At 42.9% G+C, this 23580-nt stretch overlaps 1 protein-coding gene across 5 annotated transcripts in view; it reads right to left on the bottom strand.

Moving 5' to 3' along the window:
- Positions 1-23580, bottom strand: part of SGIP1 (SH3GL interacting endocytic adaptor 1) — a 1273000-nt gene that overhangs the window by 397649 nt on the left and 851771 nt on the right. For all 5 annotated transcript variants that reach the window (XM_086953766.1, XM_086953786.1, XM_086953772.1 and 2 more), the window contains exons 12-14: positions 9034-9501; positions 5879-6006; positions 3495-3621 (exon numbers count right to left, since the gene is read on the bottom strand). In XM_086953766.1, coding sequence (XP_086809892.1) covers positions 3495-3621; positions 5879-6006; positions 9034-9501 — 723 coding nt within the window. The remainder of the gene's footprint in view (positions 1-3494; positions 3622-5878; positions 6007-9033; positions 9502-23580) is intronic.

Genomic DNA, 23580 nt, shown 5'->3' with positions numbered 1-23580 from the left:
GCTGATCCGAACGGTTACCAGCCAATCTCAAGACTACCTTTATCCACTAAAATAGTTGAGGCAGCCATAAACACAGCACTATCCGAATAATATTGAGACAAATGCTTTCTTGGATGCCACTCAGTTTGGCTTCCGGAAACACCACAGCATATAGCTGGCACTCATATCTGCATCAGAACAGCTTAGGCAGACGGTGGATGCAGGGGGTAACACAGCACTTGTGCTTCTTGACCTTTCTGCTGCATTCAACACTGTTAGTCATATAAAGTTACTAGAATGCCTTGAGAGGATAGGCATAAAAGGAAAAGCTCTTTCTCTGCTTAAATCTATTCTGTATGACCGAAAAATGTTTGTTGCGCTTTTTGAATTTAAGTCACATAATTTTACACTTCCTTGTGGGGTCCCTCAGGGCTTATCATTGAGCCCCATCCTTTTTAACGTCACTGTGGCCCGATTAGCGCAGCTGATCATATTACTGGGTTTCCCAGCAATATCTTATGCGGATGACACCCAAATTTTGGTGTCAGTGACAGGGACACCATCAGAAACTGCAGCACAGTTTTTTACCTGCCTTCATCAAGTTGGAGACTGGATGGCAGGCAACTGTTTGAAGTTGAATTCCAACAAAACCGAGGTGTTACTCTTTGATAGTAACACTACCTTTTTGTCCCCCACACTTTGGCCACTGGAACTGGCCCCCTGCCCACCCCCTCAAAGTAAAAAACCTAGGTGTCACCTTTGCTTCAAAGCTCACATTTGAAGGTCATGTGAACCAGGTTACCTCAGCATCTTTCTATATGTTAAAACTGTTGAGAAAGATTCTCCCGTTCATCCCCGCCGAGCTACGTAAACTGGTGATTGCAGCTATGGTCCTATCCAGAGCATATTATTGCAACGGTCTTTTTTATCAATCTGAGGTCAAAACGCCTGACTAAACTTTAGATCGTGGAAAATGCTGCTGCCTGTCTTCTGTTGAATATTCCAAAGCATAAATCGGCCACTGCAGCCTTATGAGAATTAAACTGGCTACCAGTGAAGCGGCGCATTGAGTTTAAAGTCTTGTGCATAGCATTTAAAGCAAGCCATGATATAGGGTCAGTGTTTTTCAAGCAAAATCTCTGCTTATATTTCCCTGCATGTAAGCTAGGCTCCGCTCAATCTCACAATCTGGTGATCACTAGGTTCAAGAAAAGTGCTTGGGGCAGTAGAAGTTTTCTGGTTGGGACAACAAAACTCTGGAACTCTCTTCCCCAAAGGTTAAAAGACGAGACTCACCTGTTGGCATTCAGGAAGGCGCTGAAAACATGGTTGTTTAACTTCTGATTTTGAGCCAAGATCTTATGACATTCGTTTATCTGATGAGCTTGCTAGCACCTTGACACCTTTGGGTAATGGTTTGTGCTTTATACATTTCTTTTTTAATTCATTTCATACTGATTTACGCAGCAGTTCGCTTAACCCACTGAGCAGTCCTGACAGCAATTAGAGCTTCAGTAAAAATTATCTATCTCTTCATATGATTTCAGAACTGGGATCTCATTGCCTGGTATTTACTTATTCAACTGTCTCTACAGTATAGCCTTCTGTACACAGCTCCAGTCAGATTTGTAGGGAAAGTTTACTTTCCCACTATCGACTGCTTCCAATGGCGAAAGGTTGAGTAATGCCTGAAAAGACAGGTGGTTCCGCACAAAAAAAGGTCACATTTTTGTCCAAATTGTCAGACCCCTTTGGCCTGTTACTTTTGGAAACTTGAAATTTGTTTGTTTGTTGAAATGACAGTTATCTGCAAGGTCACACAGCCTGTGCAGTGGTGGCCAGGACTTGAACCCTGTTTTTTTTTTAATACATACACAAAAACAATACCCATCGGCTCTGCTGCAGGGATGTTCTGAGATACTGGCAAAATTACCTTTTGCGCGCTCCCCTTCTCCAGAAATGAGGCCATATTGAGGTAATTCACTCAAATCTGCAATGTCTTATGACCCTTTTCGGGATCAGGGCAAATTAGAGCTGCCTTAGAGTACTACCAGCCCTTCGATGAAGTAATGAGGACAGTCCGGTTTCAAAAAAACTTCATAACGAAAGAGGTGTACATTGCTGGGTCCAGAGAAATGGTAGCGTTTTGAGGGCAGATCTCCATCCACTAACCCTCCCTCTAGCTATCTTGTCTCTCTTTGCGTCTCTCCTTTCCCCATGAGCACTTTTAGGCCACCTCTGAGTAGCACAAAGTGCTACACAAATGAAAAAAACTCAATACCGCCCACAGCTCGTCTTCTTGAGAATACTTATCCATGGACAGCAGACCGCATCATTCTGCCAGTGGTGTGCTCAATATTCGGCTTCTCTCCCCTCTATCTTTGCTCTGACCCTCTTACGCAATCCTTACGCCCCCTGTGTTTGTCCTAAAGGAGATAACCACAGAAATGTTTTTACTTTCAGCTGTCACGTGGCCATGTTTTGTTTTATTGCAGCATTACTCAGGGATGTTTGAAAGATTTGCTGCGCTGAGAACAAGTTACAGTCAAGCGATGTGAAATGTGGGGGGGGGGGGGGGGGGGGGGGGGGGCAGAACGCGAAGGCCAGTGAAGGGGGGTCAGGGTGTTTGGAAGTGGAACAGAGCCGGAGGCCGCCAAATCCCTGCCAGGGGCCGCCACGCAGATATGTATCATCCTCAGAGGATTATTATATTAAGGATATGTATTTGTGTGGGGGTCCCTGGGGTTTGGTGGCCAAATAATATGCAAGTGAGATAATAGGTTTCTTGAAACCCTAGCTAATGGGGCCTGCTAAAAACCATGTCAAAAACCAACCAGTGGCAGGAGGGGACGAGACAAAGATGTGCTGCGGGGTTGCATTGACAAACTGTTTCCACTGTGAATTGACACATCTTACAAAAGAGATTTGCTGATTTTGCTCACTTGCACCGAACTATCTGTTTTTTTTTAAAGATGCTTTATCGATCTGACAACAGTTATTTTATATTCGGAGTTTCAAAAAGCCGAGTTTCTCTCCTTAACATAGTGCCACTAAGGATTTGTATTCATATGTCCAAAAACAGATGCAAAATTCATAGACGTTGCTACTTGATATCTAAGAAGAATACCTTCATATTACTTTAGAAGATTGGTACTTTTAGCCTGTAAAAGTGATGCATTTACAACACAGGTCACTGTAAGTGAAGTATCTCAACTTTAAATGTCTACTCCTGATCTAAAACAGATATTTTTAATTACGAGAACTAAAAAGAAGGTGTGACTAAGGAAAAGTGCAACACGCCTATTCAAATACGAGTGGCACTCCGGGTCAAAAAACAAATCCTTCAATTTCCTTCAAGAAAATCACTCCAATTAACTTTACCGACTTTACCAATTTTTCTGATTTTTAGTGCATAACCCAAGATAAAGATTGGAAATATTATATTTCAAGAACTTTAGAGAATGCCAAGCCAGTTTTAAAATGTTAAAATAGACCAAAATGAAAACTGTTTTTACCAACTGTGGGTGTTGTTGCCGCACTCAACGAATTAGTCGACGAGATGGAAGAAGTGCTTTCCGCACGAGCTAATGGTGCTACTGGAGGAGGACTTGCAGAGTGAATGGGAGGACTAAATGGCCTTGGCTGAAAAAAAACAATTATACAATTTACCACAAAGCTGTTCAAATCGCATTACACATTCAATAAGTACTTTTGCATTTCAGGTACTGTACGTTTAAGTGTTAAATGAAAAATTAAAATGTAATTATTTCAAGAACCTTTAACCTCTATTTACATAGTCACAGTTATCTTCCTAGCTAGGCTTAATTTCTGAAATGCAGAGTTTGGTCTTTATGAAAAGGCGAACACCACATCCTCTTTAGAAAGTGTCTCTTTCTGGCGCATCCCTTAGTTTTTCTTCTAGTGGCTGAAATAATAATTGAGGAATCGGCCGAATAACATGCAATAGTATGGCTAATTCTAAAAAAGTTGCAGTAATTTAGTATTGCTGTAAATATGTTCTACAACTCGATTTACAAATCTCTTCATATGAAGAGGGCCTTATTACAAATCAATATTTTTTTCCAAGTAAACCCACTTATTGGACTTGAAAAAAGCTGGTAATTTATTGTAACAGGTTTTATTCACACAGAGATTTTGCATGAGTAAATATGCCAACATGGGTGGAAAATGTGCGAGAATATTTGTGAATGCCATCAACATGGAAACCTACTTCAAATGTAGGAGAGAACCCTGGGGAAAATATTTCAGACTTTCCCATTTCCAAATTTGTGATTGCTGTTTCCTCACTCTAAACATTTATTGTCATGTAGATCGTAGTATACAGTAGAGGACAAAATGTACGCTAATATTCTACACTTGTCAGGATGTAGCCAACTCAGTAGTATGCATCTTAATATGACTCGGCATGCGTTCGGTATAATCAGTGGTGAACTTGTAGAATAAGCAGGGTCATTACGAACAGCAATAGGTTAAGAAATGGATGGGTGGAGTGTGCTAGGTAACAGATGAACTTGCCAAGTCGTGTTTCTGGCTAAGACAGGACGCTTGCTGCACTTGTCGCACTTAATTTGATGCCTGAAGCTTACACTGCCTTATGCAAGAACAAGATGTTTCCAAACGATGGGATTGTCATTTCTAGTTAAGTATCTTTCCATTATACAAAAAACAAAGAAGTAACTAAAGGTTATACCGGGGGCAATGTTATTCTCTCGAATTGCTCTGCACACAGATAACACACTGCTCAGACTCTTTGCCAAGTTATCACACGACCATCAGAAATCCAATGCCACTCAGACCGACTATACAAGTGCCCATATTATCACACGCAACAAAACATTCCAGATATATCATTGATATTGCAAATCTTTTCTGTGTGGAGGAGGTGTGACTACGCTTAATAATTAACTAATAGCCAGAGCATTGCACTATGGTTCACACGGTCTACCAGTACATCTCCTTTTACGCGTTTCATCTTCTGTATTGATCCAGCAGAGGGTGACAGTCGTGGGCAGCCACCTGCTTGAATGACAGTTGATAGTTGACTTAGCGAGTGGTGTACACCACATTCCAAAGGGACCACTGTTTCTTATGTTGTAACATGCTAGTAGACACAAGCACTCTGACGGAATATGCCTGTGATAATTGTTGGAAACTATAAAACAAGTTTAAGGAGATCTCTGAAGTTTGCAACAATTTGATGACACTGAAAATATTAATGTACTTAAGTGAGGCTGGTCCAAAAAACCAGAATCAATCATTATCATTATGATCTGTACATCCGTAGCTCACACAAATATGGGACACAACTATGATGTCAACCAATGAGCACATCTTGATTGATCCAAGAAGCAATGGACAATCACCCTCCTTCGAAAATGTAAACACAAACGGTCAGATAGTCTGGCTCTGCTCTGTCATATGACACACAAACAGAACCACCATACATACTCAAGGTGCAGAGAAGTATGGTACCAGGGCACAAAATGGCCTGCAGAGTGGTCAACTCACATATTCAATCAGATCTCCACCAAAAGTCCCACAGCTTCCAAACTATTCCTGAGCTACACTCCTGATTTACCAAAAGTACTCAAAAAGACACAACAAACACCTGCAAACCAGAATTCGGTGTGCAAGACATCTAAAACTGTGCATAAACACATACTCCAGGGAGACCAGATGAGCAGGAGCCAATACCATGGGAGGTGTGGGCTACAGAAATTACAGTTACTTAACAGGACATAAATTAGAATTTTCACAAGTTCAGAAAATTAAAGCAAGAATCACTCCGTGAATTTAAATTCATGCAGTTGCACAAAGTAATTGCAAATTAATACACCCCTTATTTTGACCCACATATTGCCAATTAAATCTGGCTTACCACATCGCCTACTCCAGGTTTTCCTGGAGGTAGCTTTGGCCGAGAAGAAGGGCGAGGAGGTGGAGGAGGAGGTGCAGCAGTGCTGCAGGAAGTTAGGGGTGTTGCTGGGCGAGCAGGCGAAGAAGAACCTAAAATAGACATGGTTAGTAAATGCAAAATATAAATTTCTGCTGTCATTAAAAACCTTCTAGGCATCAAATTATAGAGTGTCAAACGCATTTACAAGTTAACTACTGTTTGACGATTAATTCAACAAACACATCGCCCACCAAAACAACCATGCAAAACGACATTTTGAGCCTTGGCTTTCTGAGCATCAGGCATTCTCTGCACCAATACTATGCCCACATGATGTAGGTAAACACTGAGAGATGCATCGAAAGAAGTGAGAAAGTTCAAGATAACTTTTTAAAGCATGCGTTCCATCATATTCCAAAGCATCTATCTTAATACAACGTTTAAGCGCTCACTCCTTATAAAATGTTATTCATATTCTACAGAACTTTCTATCCTTCCAATCTCCAGAAGCTCAAATTCAGGCAATGGTCCAAGAAACCATCGGTATTGCACACCAATTAGAAATATTTAATTACCTCTCCGATGCCTCATTTGCTGTTTCCTGCATACAGGTGAGAGAGGAAAACTGAATTTCGATGGGGGCGGGGGGAGGCGGGGGGGGGAGTATACCAGGGATACAACACAAGCACTCTTGTAGAGTATTTGAACAAAAATAAAAATAGTAGCTCCTGAAAAGTGGGCAGTGGCACACTAGTAATACATTTTTCTCTAGGGAAGTGAAAAACAAGAGAAAAGGAAGTAAACTCCACACACACTAATGAATAAGAAAGAAGCACGTGAGCGACCACGAAGCCAACCCATGGTAAGCAATGGGGAGGCAGTAGGCCCACTGTAAGTTAACAATATGTCTCATAACCGCACTGGTTCTGTCAAGTATGTCAGAACTAGGAAGACCAGTCTAAAATCACTATTTCCTGGTACACATTTTCCCCACTCCCTTCAACTGCTTTCCAGGTGCAGTGGCTCATATTAGAACATCTTGCAGTCATCGAACACTGGTCAGTAGCCACCTCTTCAGATTCATTGTCTTCATTAGTACTCTTTCAACGAAAACTATCACCACTCAATGAGTCACTAGTACACATGACTCAGGCTACTTCACCCCGCCCATTAGTAGGGACATTTTTCCTGAAAAAAACAGGTGAATCTGAAATTGTGATTTGGTTTATATTGAAATAAAATAATTAACCAGACTGTAATACAGAGTAATCCTTGCAATTCAGTTGTAAAGTTCTATGAATTTCTTTTTTTTTTTTTAACTAAATGAACATAAAATATACTTTTTTTTATGTTACACGTACTTTCTAACAGATATTTTATCATAAGTCTTATAGGCATATTGCCTCAAATAAAAAAAATCCAATTTTTTTGTTTGCATATGTTTTGTATTCGGAGATTGCGACAGCCATAGTTCGGTTCATACGAATTCATGTGCATGAATAAAACTGCACAATCTTGAGAGAATGTATCAAGGGTATAATTGTTATATCAGTTATAGGTGGTGAACTCTGGCCTCTATTATGAAAACCCTAACAAAGATGAACTTGGTCCTCTCATAATTGAATTATAAAAACAGGAAATAATACATTAATTAAACTTAAAAAGCGCATGTCCGCTAAAGGGTAATATTAGTTTATTTGGGAAGGCGGTAAAAAGCGTATTACTGAATTATAAGAACACTAAAAACAGGTATACTGGTTTCGTTTGTCAGGGCCTGGGACAGCATGGTAGCTCTGTACCATTTTAGTTTGCCACCTTAGCCGCTTCTCAACCCTTCAAAAACCATAGATGTAAATGGAGGAGATTTCAAAGCAGGAGCGGAGGCTCAGTGGATTTATTTACAGCATTCTCTCTCCTCTTCCCCTCTGATCCGCTCTTCTTTGACCGCACATGCCCTGACACAGGCACAGAGCTCTGCTTCTAGACACCAAATCCAACGAACACGTGTTACCGGCAAGGGTGGCAAGACTACATTTAGTTACAACTTCAGTAAGCCTTTGGTGGACGATTGTTTGCAAGCGCACGTCACAAACATCAAATAAATAAATTACAAAAAAATCCTATGAAATCCTATCCTTGATGCATGTGAATAGTCAGATGTGGGGTTTGGGAGCAGTTGATTTCAGACTAGAGCCTACACAATATAATGTCAAAAGACGAAAAATGTGAAGATCACCAGGCTAGATGGATGGAAATTTAAGTTAAATAAGTTGCATTGTGGTTGGGCCCACAGGTGATCCAATTAGGACCCCCCTCCAGAAAACGATGCAATATTATGACTGAGCATGCGCAAATGCAACAGAACCAAGCAAACCGCAAAATATTTATTAGCCAACCAAAGTTGGTCCATTTCACTAGCGTGCACCATACCTATAATATGCTGTCTAAATGTGAATGGATATCAAACTTGAAGCTTACAGACAACATCTATAAACTGGAGAGCTTTTAGGTACATTTAAACAAGGCCCCAAAATATGTGATCTGGAGGAGGCACAAAAGTAGTGAACCATAACATGCATACTGGTGTCCGCTCAAAGCTGTTGCTAAAGTGGGCACTTCCTACGAGTAGGAATCAATTAACAAAAGGTGCAAATGGTACAAAACACATACTTGATAAGACATAGCATCTCAACCAGAAATTGCATCTGACTGTATCCACAAAAAGGACATTATGACCGATCAAATACATGATCTGTGCCAACGGCAACTACTGCGCAGTAAATTAACAAACCATGACTTTCCTGGTACAAAGATTTTGTACCACTTGTAAATGAAACCCGACTCCAAAATAATAAGAAAGTAAAAGGAGCAATCTGGTAAAAGCATTTTATATTGCAGGGAAACAAACAGCTTTTCCATCCATCAAATAATAAACAACTTAAATAAAATACACTGCTTTCTGTAAATTTCACTTGATAAAGAAGAAATTAGAAACATTCTGAGTAATAGAACATCGACACAAAGCACAGAAATTGACTTGTGTGTATCAAAAGTTTATACACTGCTTTTTGAACATCTCCAAGCGCCAGTTATATCAAGAACTATGAACCTGTAAGTATCATTAAGGGCACACTTACCACTTGCAGTACCGGTGCCAGAACTAGGTCCAGGAGATGACACCACTGTTCTATAAGTGGGAGGTGGGGGAGGGGGAGGTGTAGCTCTCTGTCCCAGTCCAAAATCTTTTGGAGAGGATGTTGATTCAAAGACATCATCTTTGGAAGCCAGATCCAAATTTTTCTTTTGAACATCTAGATTAAGTGGAGATGGAATACTGCGGGAGGATTCAGCAGGGGGAGAGGTAACAGAGTTTTCCTGAGTTGGTGATTCCAGAATTGGGGATTCCAGAATCGGAGATTCAACTGTTTCACTTGGAGACAACTCTTTTGCTTCATGTTCCGGAGATTGGTCGGAGAAACGTATCCATTTGTCTTCCTCATGAACAATAACAGATTTTGGAGATAATACTGGCCCAAAAATGTTGTCCAAATCAGTTATTGATGGAAGTTTATCCCTTTTGTCCTCTTCTGCTGGTCGGTCCATTCCTGTTGTCAAAGTAGACAATAATACAATCTGAATGCTGCATATTTTTAAACGTTCTTCAATTTTTAAACAATTTAAATATGCTGCTCTATGTACTGGAAATTTACAAGCAATTCCGACAAGAACCGCACCCACAATTCCACTTCATTCACTCCTAAACTGAAGCATCTATGCTTGTTGATACTTGCAAAGTGCTGAAACAGATTCTGGCAGTGAATTCAGAGGAATTTGGGATTTATAAACAGTTTTTAAAAGCAAATTATTATGAAAGAACTACAAATCACATAAATGTCAGCTCCTTCTGAGTGAAAAGTGCATTAAACAAGACGGAATTATGGATACCAACAAAGACAACATTGCACAGGGCATGAAAGTCACATGTAAAATATACAAGGAGATAATAGGCTGCCTAGATATGTGGTACATTACAATTCAAAGACACTGGATTGCTCAGAGATCACAACACATGAAAGAAGACTTAAGATCCTTGAGTGAGAGTGAAATGCCCCCCTGAATTGGGCATGGAAATGGTGAAGAAAATTAAAACATAAGAGCATTGTCAAGCACAAGGAAAGCTTCCTTAGAAATAAGAACGGGTCCCTGAGCTTTAGTATTCTAGATGACAAAGCGTTTTTCTATTTGGTTGTAGAAGTCTCAGCAGCAATGTCCCTGATAACGTCAGAGAAAATACACTTGAACTTTATGGGGTCAGATGGTGCTCATGTGCAAGCAGATAACTGCACCAGAATCAAGGTGCGGTCAAAACCATTAATGGAAGAGATAAGTAGTGGCACTTTATTGAGAGCAATGGGACCAAACTGCCTCTGCCCTTACTGGAGACAATGCGAAGCCCCTTTTCACAGCAACGGGCAGAAGGCTACTTATAAGAGGCACTTGGGCAGATGGAAAATAAGAAATGTAGACTTTAAGCTGTGTTGGTCTAAATGTTTGATAACTTGCATTATAGACATCAGCAGGTCTAGGTGGATCACTAAGCTTAACTTCCAACAGCTAAACATGGCTACAGTCAGGTGATAAAACAATGGACCTCGTGCACTCCACTGTTGTTGGCTTCTCTACAGCTCAATTTTAACAATCACTCTTGTTGTATGGGGTAGTCGACTCCTACAGTTAATGAAGATGCAGTCCCTTCATATGGATACTTTGGCCATCTGAATTTAAATAGATCTGGGCTCTAGTATGGACGATTTCGAATAACAAGACTTAAGCCTTGCTCACCTTCATTTAAATACGTCCTCTGCAAATTTGCCAGCAGCAGCACTGAAAAATACATTGGGTTATCCTCTGAATTTGAGACCAGAGCACATACCTTCATTATTATATGCCAATGAGACTGTTATTAAACAATACAGAAGTGGGCTTACGGCGATCACTGAACAACTGTTAAATGAACATAATCTGAAAAGAACAATTCAAAACTATATCATTTGGCACAAGAAAATACCTGGAGTATGAACTATAAATGATGATAAAAAAAGAGTAATATGTTATAATTATCTGGGCCTCATCAGAGTCCACCAACTATCTCTTTTGGAGGCGAGAGCTGAAAGAAAATAATCGACAAGCACCAGCAAAACTAGAAAATGTTAAGCCACTTCAAAACAATCTGTTTAATCCACACAACAGCACCACTCCATTTAGCATACTGTGCAAAAATGACACTATATTTGGGAAACAGAGCAGGCTGTGCGGCTTTCCTGGGTTTGTGATGAGTTGGATAGTAGTGAAGTCAATCGCATTCACTACTGAGAGTATTTAACACTTCTCTGGTGGCTGTCGTGAGCCGGGGAATTGGTATCTGCTTGTCAAAGGTTGAGACGATACAAAACCTTTCGGCCGCTTAGATGATCATTACCTCTACAGCTCCAGGTAAGTAGACTGAAATCAAGAAGGGGGCCAGGACTTAGGCTCTTCAGTGAGTATAGCAGTGTGTGTGTCTGAGGGTTGGACATCATTGGTTGGGGCACAAGGCAAACATTAAGGAAGATCCTCCTAAAATCTTTTTTGTAAGGGGAAACAAGGGACTATCGGGGACATTCTGAGTCACTTCCCTTCCCTTCCCCTGGCTGACAGACAAGCAACCGAAATTGATATTTTGAAGAAGGTAACTATTCATTAAGAGCAAGATGGATATAGTGCGATAAGTGTGGCTAATAATGGCAAGTGTTGAAAGAATAAATGTGGTCTCTAAATTTGACCTTATGGTAAAAATATTGATCGTGTTGATAGGAGGGATTGCAGTTATATATCAATTTTTTCATTTGGTCAGTGAAAGACTTACTGTTTGAATATAAGCAAGAAAAAGCTATATTTCATAGTTAACATATGAAGGTAGAAATGTGCACATCCTATGTCATACTCGTTTTTGTTGAAGATAAAAGCTAGAAAGCATGTGTGGAGTGCCTACCTAGTGAATGGATAAGGTGTGAAGGAGCCACACTACATTGTGAAACAAGGTAACTCAAACCAGTAACAACATTTCTGTCTTGTACTGAAAGTGGCTAAGTGGTACAGATTCTTGTGCAGAGCATTGATAAACAGAGCCCTTTGCATTAGAGAAAGCTCATCTCTAGGACTGAGGCCAAACAGTTCACCACACTTGCTAGCAGTTCCAACCCATGCCTTGAAAATGTGGGTGTACTCTGAGAAAAGAAGTCCAGGAACAGGAATAGGTACGGTTGGGTCTAAGAATGTAAAGATTAGCAAGGACTAGCAAATATATATCGGGAAAGCTCCAAGGGAACTTACAAGACCCTGGAAGGCAAAATATCATCCACAGCTCCTCGTCTGGGCAAGCATCACAGATTGGGTCCTGATTCTTTGAGACAGCAGTTACAAAAGTACAGCAAAGCCAAATGGAACGTAAAAACAGAACCAAGCCTAAACCAACAAAGTAGCTGGTATTCATGTCACGGACGATGTCACTGAATTGATAGGTAAGAACGATACACAGCACATCCAGCACTTCTAAATGACCTACAAGGAAGGTGCTGGAGGAACAGAGTACAGCAATTCATAAGCATTTTGCATCCATGGTTTTCACAACTCCATTCTCATGGCACAAGGAGTTCAGCAGTGTGGCTAACCCAGTAGGCAAACCAGGTTAAGAATACATGCTTTGGCTAACAATCAAAACACAGTTTCACCTTGTGAAAGAAGTCGCCTACCAACTACACGGTGGAATAAAACCTGAAAATTGTGACAACACATTGTTCTCAGCAATTGAAATATAGTGGAAACTAAGAAAAAGATAACTTGTTTATCTTCTTTTAGATTTATCAAAATTCATTGACAGTGGTACAGCAGTAGTGTGACTTCATAAAAATAAGAATTACAATTCATGGCTAACACTGCTTCGCAGTTCCCACAACTCTCCAGCCGGGTAAGGAATGCCGCAGACTTGGCAGTAGCTACAACACACAAACACTACAGTTTATAACAGATCATTCTTCAGGCCTGCAACAATTAAATATACTTGGCTACAGAGAGAGAGGAGGGATGACTGAGTGTAGAAGCTCCAGAGATTGCCCCAGCAGTCTCAGACGCTCCTCTCTGATCAAAACTTCTGCAAGACAGAAGACAGAATTTTCCCTTCCCTCTCCAAGGCCTTGAGCACCTTCAGGGGCCTTCCTGCTGCTCCCTCCCACCGTCTTTTACTGGTCCTGTGCCTTCATGGCTCGGTAAGTGCTTTTTGAATGTTTGGGTGAGTGCGTGTATGTATGAATGTATTTGTATTCACGCACATGTGGATGGGTGTGTGGAAGTGTCAGCATGCATGTGCTAGTGAGTGGTGATTGTGAGAATGTGTGCTTGTGAATGGGTGGGTGTGAGAGTGCTTATGGGTGGGTGGGTGTGAGTGTGTACACTTGTTAGTCGATGGGTGGAAGTGAGTGTGTGTGCTGCCTGATCCAGCCCCACTATTCACATATATAACAAGCCATCACTGCAATGTAACAGTAGAGAATAAAAGCGAAATGCTGCTGTTTTCAATCGGCTAAGTTATATTCCATAATTGAAACCTGACTTTTACTGCTCAAGTAAAATCTCAATGACTAGGCTGAAGTAACTCCAAGCAATTTCTTTAATAGTCATAAACTCGGTTTGTAGCATAACTGTGGTACTTGTCCCTGCTGCTCAGCATAGAATGTATGATGCAAGAGCCTGTTAGAATGTTCTGGGTGGATGTCTGGCAGTTGAATGAGGGCTGAGTGGCAGGAGGCCGCTCCTGGTGGGGTCTCAAAAACCCAAATCCAAGGCCTTAGATATCCTGTTGTATATTTTAAACTGCTGCTCTCTACCTCAGCAGAAGTTCGACATTTTTAACCTATTACTGGAAGACAAACCCTGTGCACTTTTCCTGACGGAAACCTGACTTCATGACAGCGCTGGCCCTGACCTAGCCACCGCTCTCCCCCTAACTATGCAATAGTAAGGAAGGATAGAGTGGGCAAATTTGGTGGTGGTATCGCCATTATTTTCAGCAGAGAACTAATATGTAGCTTTGTACCGGTTGACATCCCTGAATGTGAATCTGCTTTCTTTAAAATCACCCTAAATCCCAACTTCACGTTTTCTGGTTTGTTGATGTACAGGCCCCCCGGAAACGCTACAACGTGGGCTCTGAATTTAGCGAATCACATCACGCCTTTCTATCTTGCCTCAAACAATTTCTCGCTGATCGGAGACTTAAATTTGCATCTAGACAATCTTTCGAATGCCACATGCACTAACCTGCTGGATGATCAAACAGCACTAAACGTGAGATTATTGAACTCTGGACCCACGCATAAAGCAGGACACCTGCTCGACCCAATCTTTTCTAACATTACTGACCTGAGATGGCTCAAAACAACTCCCGTCTGGTGGTCAGATCACTATTTAATCCAGTTCAGTCTAAAACTACCAGCCCCCACCCGTCTGTCCAGCCACCTCTATGAAAAACTGGAAGACACTTAGCATCGACCAACTAAAATACACTTTAGCCATAAATCCCCCAACTCAAGGTCATGATATGGAAAGCATTGCCAATGCGACTTATTTATGGCTCAGCGACGCCGCAAACACTTGTCTACCCCCCCCCATTACATTAAGGGAATTCATCACCGTCCCCAGCCCCTTGGTTTAATGATCACTTAAAATCAGTAAAATCTAAGTGCAAAGCACTCGAAAGACAGTGGCGGAAAGATTACGTACCTGAAAATAAAGAGATATACCAAAAAGCTAGAAATAAACATCATACGGCCTGCATAAAGCACCGCAACACAGCAACAAACAGGGCAAGAACGCTCTTCAATACGGTGAAGGAATTAGCGGGTGCACAAACTACTGCTATCGCCCGCCCGCTTAACAAAGAACAATGGCAAGATCTCGCCATTTTCTTTACAGAAAAAAATCGATAAAATAATCCGAGACATAAATAAGAAGACTAGTGTAATCGCCCCACAAGACGACACAGAGTTCACACCTTGTGCCACAAACTCCCTAGACCACTGGCCCCTGATTACTATTGAGACTCTGAGGTCCACCCTCAAAACCATAAAGTCTGGCTCCCCCCGCGACCCTATTCCCATCAGTGTCTTGAAACAATTGGAGGTTCCCGCCTTGAATATTATCGCGGACACTTTAAATTCCTCCCTCAGACTCTCCACTGTTCCTACACTCTGGAAGCACGCTATGGTCAGTCCACTTTTGAAGAAACCCACAACTGATCCAGAGATACCAGCCAACTACCGACCCATATCCCTTTTACCAGCTTTCTCGAAACTTCTGGAAAGACATTCACTCCGCTTTAACCCACTTCACTGAAGAAAATTCCCTCCTTCATCCGTCACAGTCAGGCTTCAGGGCAGGTTTCTCTAATGAGACTGCTCTGCTAGGAGTAACCGAGAACATCCGAAAACTCCTGGATGAGGGTCAAACGGTTGCACTCATTCTGCTAGATCTGAGTGCGGCCTTTGACACCATCTCGCATAAAAAGCTACTTACTACGCTAAGAAGGAATGGCATCTGTGGAACTGCACTTGAGTGGATCAGGTCTTTCCTGACTAAACGGACGTTTCAAATAACCTCCCCCTTTGCTTGTTCTGTAACGTTCAGCGCCCCCCAAGAAGTACCCCAGGGCTCTATCCTGAGCCCTCTGTTTTTTAACCTGTACCTCCGTCCTCTGACAGACGTAGCAGACAAATCGGGACTCACCCTCATGACCTACGCCGATGACTCGCAGATCATCTTATCACTGTCCGAATCCAACCCCTCAGTTCCTTCTTCTCTTAAGCAAGGTCTCCACGATATCTTCAGCTGGATGTCTAACAACCAGCTGAAATTAAATGAAGAAAAAACGGAGGTCCTCCTCCTGGGGAAAAAACAAGACTTATGGAACTCCGCACACTGGCCTTCTGGCTTGGGAAACCTCCCCTCACCAGCCACTTATGTACGTAATCTGGGGGTACTTGTCGATAATGCTCTCCATGAGACAACAGGCCAAACAAGGTCGTCGGCCTTTGTTTCACCATCATGAAGTGGCGGAGGAAAATCCGTTGGATGTTGCCCTCTGCTACCCAAAAGACCATAGTCAATGCCCTCATTACTTCTTGGCTTGACTACGGCAACATTCTGTACCTTGGTTCAAATCAGGCTGTAATTAGGCGACTGCAACTGGTACAAAATTCTGCCGCCAGACTACTATGCAAAATCCCTAAAACCACCAGGGTATCAAAATACCTGAGGGACCTGCATTGGCTCAGGGTTGAGAACCGGATCAGGTTCAAAGCCCTGAGCTACATGTTCAGGATTAAAGCCGGCACGGCACCAAAATATCTTCAAGCATTAGCCCGCCCTTACATTCCCGAACGAAACCTGCGTTCGCAATCAGCTGCTAATTTTTGTGTACCCAGGTTAAAGCTAGCAAGAATGGGAGGGAGGTCCTTTTCACATCTAGGACCCACTCTCTGGAATGCACTCCCTCCCCACATCCGTAAGGAGGAGAACTACGCAAGGTTCAGGAGAAGCATCAAGACCTGGTTGTTTGAGAAATAAATTCTGCTTGCTCCAATTTATTATACTTATCATTTCATTTCATAAAGCTTTATTCGGAACATTTAAAAAAACATGTCCATAAAAGCACAAATAATACAGACAATTCATACATTTCTTAGAGGCAAGCATAAGTATACATATACATCAACTAACAAAATACACATATTACAAAATATCCAGAGGGGGATGGAATAAATATTTAAAAAAGGTACAGAAATTTATAATTTAAAAACACATACTTTTCCTGGCGCTAATCGCTTTATATAAAAAGGATGCAGTAAAAAAACAAATGTCCGCATGGTTCAGATTAAAAATCAATTTCATAGCCTCTGTTGTGCTTCTCACTCCAAATCTAATGAATAATGGCTTCAGGTAGAATTTCCTTAGCTCAGTGTACAAATCACAAGTTAACAAAAAGTGCTTAGTGCATTGTTTTGACTTATTGTCACATTTACAGGGACCAACAGGGCGCGATTTGATGTTAGGCCACGCGACCAGATGATGTACTATGCCCATCCTCATTCTGGTCAATACAAACTGGTGTGAGGATCTAGTCACCTGTGATAAATATGGCCTGAAACCTGTAAATTCATTCAGATTATTGTATAGTACACAAGTTGTTAATTTAGAGTCCTCTAAATGATGCCTTTCGTTACAATTATTTAAAAATATAGTTTTCACATCGGATTTGGAGATTTCCGAAAGCCTATAGGGGTCCATTAAAACATTGATACCAAATAAATTTTGTACACGGTCAATAATATAACCGATCCAGGGGATCTTCAAATGCTGGTCCAATAGGAGGCAGTCCTTAATAATTGCTCTGTTCAAAGTGGTACCTTCACTGAGCCAGATCGAGCGCCACAATAAAATGGGCCTTAACATGATCAAATCATTTAGGGCTTGGGTCCCTGTTTCATTGTAAACCAAGGAATTGGAAGTAGACCTGGGTAAGCATAGGAGCTTTTTCAGGAAGAGGTTCTCCTCTACCTGCAGGCTCTTAGCAGTTATCACCCCCCAGACTCCTGCCCCGTACAGGGCAGCCGAACGGCATTTAGATTTATAGATGTTTAACATATCTTTAATGCGTCTATTCCCCAGTTTCTTGGCAAACAGAAAGACCCCATTGGCGCTTCTGGTCATCTTAGTTCTGACCACCTTATGTTCAGTGGCCCAGGTCCCATTATGCGAGAAGGTAATTCCCAGATAGCAAAAATTTTCTACTTTTTTCACTGCTTCACCATCAATAACATAATGGGTTTTCCCGTTTCTTTTAACTTTCCCAGAGCTACATTCCATTACATAAGTCTTAGCCTTATTAATCACCAGTTTCCTATTCTTAATAAAGGATACAAAGCAGTCCATTAAGCGTTGGAGACCCAATGGTGTCCTTGACAGTAACACTGCGTCGTCCGCATAGAGTAATACTGGTATGTTAAAATTATTAACTCTAGGGGCATCTGCAGCGACTGCCAGCAGGGCAGATTCAACTTCATTAATAAAAAGGGTAAAAAGCAGGGGCGCAAGAACGCACCCCTGTCTGATGCCCCTTCCTATCCCAAACTTAGTGGTACATTCTCCATTGGGTCCATAGCGGACACTGGTGCGAAGTTTTTCGTACAAACGGGCTAAGAAGTAAATAATCCCCTCTGGAGCACCCATCTCCAGTAATTTGGCCCAAAGTATTGCATGATCTACCAGATCAAAGGCACTACTAAGGTCGGCGAAACAGATAGAGCGACCCATTTTTTGCCTTGGTATATTTACCCACCAATAGCTCTAGATTCAAACACTGTTCTATAGTACCACGTCCTTTTCTAAAACCAAACTGACAGTTACTTAAAATTTCGTTAGATTCAGCCCACTCTTCTAATCTTACAAGGAGGACCCTACTCATGATTTTGACAGATGAATCCAACAAGGATATGGGTCTATAGTTTTTTGCATCCCCACGATCTCCTTTTTTAAAAATAGGGATGATTATTGACTCTTCCCATGTAGACGGTATGTTACCGCTAACAGCTGTGTTAAAGATTTTGGTGAGCAAAGGCCCCCATATATCTGGGGCGGTCTTGTACACGTCTATGGGAACGCCATCTGGCCCCTGGGCCTTACCTCCTTTGCTAGCTTTAATACTAGCCAAGGTTTCACTGATGGTTATATCTAAGGCAATGATGGGCCACTTATCCCCATTGTTATCTTTTAAATTACAAGAATCAAAGATTTTATCTTTGTACTGTGTCTCGGCGCCGGGAAACCCTTTTTGGGTAGCTGCGCGCCTTATAAGTGTATAAAATAAATAAATATATAACTGACTTACCATCTAACTTGAATAAAGGAGCATCAAGAAAGTATATGGACTACCTAGTTATATTTACAACATTTTTGGCGACATTTTTTTAGTAAAGTGTGCAGGAAACTACCTACAAGCAAACTGAAGAACCTACAAGGAGAAAAGAGTGTTGATCTTATGAAAAGAAAATCCAAGAGAACAGGACAGAAACTGAAGATTTAAAAAACAAGGTAAAATAGTTTCTAAGTATGTGTGTGTTTAAGCTAACTGGCACTAGGAGACGCCACCAGTGACCCTGAAATCGGTCGCCCTAAGGATTATGAGTGCCAGATCAAGCTCGACATCATAGACAGTGAAAAGAGTGCTGGCGTGAGACTTAGTTTCTTTAAACTAGTTTTTTGAGACATTTAAATCAAGCGCTGTAAATGGGACACACTCTTTAAAACATGAGATTCGTTTGATATGTGCACCTTTGGAGAGTTTTACACTTCGTCAGAGTTTACATGAACAAGTGTCGTATTGCACATAAGGACATCACTATCGGCAAATGCACACGGTAACCAAGTCGTGCTCTGCTACTTATGACCCCAGGGAGAGAGATTATAACACAGCGTGGGCAATTCACTCCAGTGTTAATTTTTTTTGGGAGCATGTAACACGGAGCAAAGCATTTTTGGAGGTCTGTGATTTAATTTTGAGCCATGCCGGGGACAGTTTTTTGTTTTAAAGAAAATGCGTTTAGGATTGGGTTTGTAAAAGTCGTTGAAGTGTGCGATGTTTGAACCTTTGTGAAAGTTCGGTTCTACACGCGCACACCTTACCTTGCCTGCGTGTTCTCAATGTGACATCTGATCCTACGTGGGGTGGCTCGAGAATTTTGTGCTGCATATGGACGCTAGGATGCCTTAACGTGCCAGTAGCCACCCGGGACATCGTAATCTACGTGCCGCCATTTTAACACCATCACTGCTGAGGGTTTTCCCCTCCTGTGCTGGCCCCGATTTATTCCCATTGTTCATGACGAGCTCAGCTCGTCATGAGTGTACGAGAGGTGTACCTCATGACGAGCTGAGCTCGTCATGAGCATCAAAGGGGTTAAAGGTTTGGCGCAGCTATCTATTAACACGCATAGTTGTGTGGGAACGCTACTGGAGTCGTGGCAATGGAGATTGCAGCCACGTTACTGGGAGACTGCAAGGAAGTCATAGCACTCTCAGTGAGCAGTGTCAGCAGACGTGGGGTGAGAATTTTTAAGCGTAAAATGCATCTTGCTACACTACAGCAAAAGGTACTGAAGATGAGATTACCAATGGCGGGTGTGTATATCAGCAGGCATGTCGGTAGATTCTTTGGACTTCTGTGGATTTATACCAATACTAGCAGACTACGGATGGAGATTGAAGACCTCGGTGAGAGATCGCTCATCAGACCACGAGACTGTTTATAACATTATTTTGCTGGCCATTGTAATGTTATTTTGAGTGTGGGTTTAAGGTTTAGTTGGAGTGTAAGGTCTGGACTTGTGTATGTTATGCTGAGTGCTCATCCTAGGGGAGGTCATATTGTTGGTGTATTTTGTACTGTGGTGACAGTTAATTCATAGTGTGGTTGGAGTTCCATTTGGGTCAATTTTTAAAAAAAAAGTTTTTGGGGGGTAATATGTGCCCTGGGGGGGGGGGGGTGTTTGTGGGGTGGAGGTATATGCCCTACGTTGATGAACTTCTGGGTGATAAGTTCACAGTGATGTTTATTCCAGGGTAGTGTGTACTCTATGGTGTTTTTTGAAAGGAACATGTGTATCCTGCTATTTGGAGTTAAACCCATTTTTGCGTTTTGAGAAGTTTTTTTAGAGATTTAAATGTCCCAGTGTTGGTCATAGGAACGTATGTTTCCTTTTACATGGAGTTTGAGGAAGTTTAAAGTTCCAATTTTAAATATTTTCATGGAGTTTGAGGGAGCTTGGAGTTCCAATTTTAAATATTTTCATGGAGTTTGAGGGAGCTTGGAGTTCCACTTTTAGATATTTACATGGAGATTGAGGGAGCTTGGAGTTCCACTTCTGGATGTTTACACTTCTACGTGGAGTATGTGGGAGCTTGGAGTTCCATTTCTGGTTGCTTACCAGACTTTATATTTGACATAAGTGGTGTGAAGAATGTCCATTATCAAAGTGTTATATTGTCACGCCGTGAGTTGGGACCTTTTTGCCTCCAACTGACCTGGCCAGTCGATTTGTTTGGTTTCTGGGTTGAGTATGTGATGCATGGGCGTGATAGTGTGTTGGTTATTTCGTTGTGTGAGTAATGTTTTGTTTAAGGAAGAGAGAAGGTGGTGTGAATGTTATTTATTAGTTTGCGTGATTGGTTTGTGAAGATGTTAAAATTGCTAATCTTATCTGATTTTACATTTATGTTGAAATTGCGTGATGTGACCTGTTAGCTCACTTACTCTCCGCAATTTCTATTCATATCTCTCATTTGTCAAATTAAAGAAGGGAGATGTGTGGTACTTGTTCCTGCTACTCAGCATAGAATGCATGATGCAAGAGCCTGTTAGAATGTTCTGGGTGGATGTCTGGCAGTTGAGTGAGGGCTGAATGGCAGGAGGTCGCTCCTGGTGGGGTCTCTCCTTTATATAACTGACTTACCATCTAACTTGAATAAAGGAGCATCAAGAAAGTATATGGACTACCTAGTTTTATTTACAACAATAACATTGTGGTATGATGGCCTTAACATTTTGTTTGTTTAATTAAAGCACTGGATGGCATCAATAAATTAAGAAGATCAGCTAGCAAGCTTAATCTCATTCAAACGATTAAGGCTAATTCAGGAAAAAACTGAAATGTCTTCCTTGTAAACTATGTGCAACCGAACTGACCTGAGCTGACCCTGGTCGGTGACGGTCGCTCCACCCGCAGCGCGGCTCTCCCTGAGTGTGCCCGGTCTCCCTGCCTGCCTCTACCTGCTCGCCGCTGACCCTGTGTCTCAGGCTTTCTCTTCTCCTCGCTGCTGCTACCAGTGCTTGTTTTAGTTTCTTGCCGTTTTTCTGTGCCCTGACCTCCGTGGTCGTCGCTCTTCCCCTCGGGACTGCTTTCCCGCCTCAGACCCCTCCCCGCTCCCTGCCGCTGCTCCCCTGCAGCCCGCCCCCCTTTTGTCTTCTGTACCCCGATCCCCTTCCCGAGCCACCCCGCTCTGCCTCCCAGCTGCTCCTCCCTCCCTCTGCGCCATTTATGGCAGAGTCCGCGCAGCGGGCACGGGCACACCCAAGGCACGCCAAAGGCAAGCCCGTCTACGCCCGTCCGCGCCTGGACCACGCCCAGCGCCAGGAACCGTGGATCTCACCGATGCCAACGTACCCGACGAACATACGACGCCACCAGCCTCCACGCACTCAACACCGGCCGGAACCACGCCTGCCACTGTGCCACCCCGAAACGCACCCACAGACCCTTCACCTGCCAAGAGTGCAAATTCACCTGCATCCGTCCCGGACCAGCACCCACCAAGCCTACCAGCAACAAGAATCACCTCAAGTGTATCCTGCTCAACACCTGATCCGTCCACAGGCACGCAGTCGAACTCTGGAACCTCCTAGACACAACAGCACCGGACGTCGCCTTCCTCACGGAAACCTGGATGAACGCCTCATCAGCCCCAGACATCGCCATAGCCTTCCCGGACGGCTACAAGATCACCCGGAAGGAACGCACCAACCAGACCGGAGGAAGCATCGCCATAGTCCACAGAAACACCATTCGCATCACGACCAACTCGGAAGACAGCCGCCAAACACCTGCACTTCCAGATACACACCGACCCCAGGACCACCCTCAGAGGCACCCTGATCTACAGACCCCCGGGACCACGCACCCAATTCAGCAAAGCCATTGCCGACTTCGTAAGCCTGCACGCCCTCACCTCCCCAGACTACATCCTCCTAGCAGACCTCAACTTCCACCTAGAGAACAACAATGACAGCAACACCACCCTCCTACTGGACAACCTCGCCAACCTCGGACTCAAGCAACTAGTGAACACCCCCACCCACTACACCGGCAACACGCTCGATCCCGTCTTCTCCTCCAGCAAGCATGTTTCCTTCAGCCACTCCACCGGACTTCACTGGACAGACCACAGCTGCGTCCACTTCTATTTCAAGAAAACCACGACCCACCACCACCCGCAACAGGCCCCCCCGCAGAAGCTGGAGCAAGATCACCGCTGACCAGCTCACCACGTCCCTCAGCCAGAACCCTCCCACCATCACGACGGACCTCAACGAAGCAGCCCGCAACTTCGCACAATGGCTCACCGACTGTGCCGACGAACTCACACCACTGAAGAAACCACCCAGCAGACCGCACAGCAAGAAAGCCTCGTGGTTCACGGACGACCTCAAACTCAAAGAAAACCTGGCACTCCCTGGAGAAAACCTGGCGCCAGGACCAGACAACAGAGAACATGACAGCCCTCAAAAACGTCACCCGCAAGCACCACCAACTGATCCGTACCACCAAGAGAACTACCTACAAACAGCGCCTGGACAACAACACCCACAACAGCAAGGAACTCTTCAGCATCGTTAAAGAGCTCTCCAACCCCAGCGCCTGCACCAACGACATCACACCCTCGCAAGACCTCTGCGACGCACTCGCCTTGTTCTTTCACCGCAAGATCGCCGACACACACAACACATTCGGCGCACAGACCAACCACCCAACCACCGAACC

This window comes from Lissotriton vulgaris, chromosome 1_1 (genome assembly GCF_964263255.1).
Source record: "Lissotriton vulgaris chromosome 1_1, aLisVul1.2, whole genome shotgun sequence".
Lineage (NCBI taxonomy): Eukaryota > Metazoa > Chordata > Amphibia > Caudata > Salamandridae > Lissotriton > Lissotriton vulgaris.
This window is presented reverse-complemented; position numbering and strand designations above follow the sequence as displayed.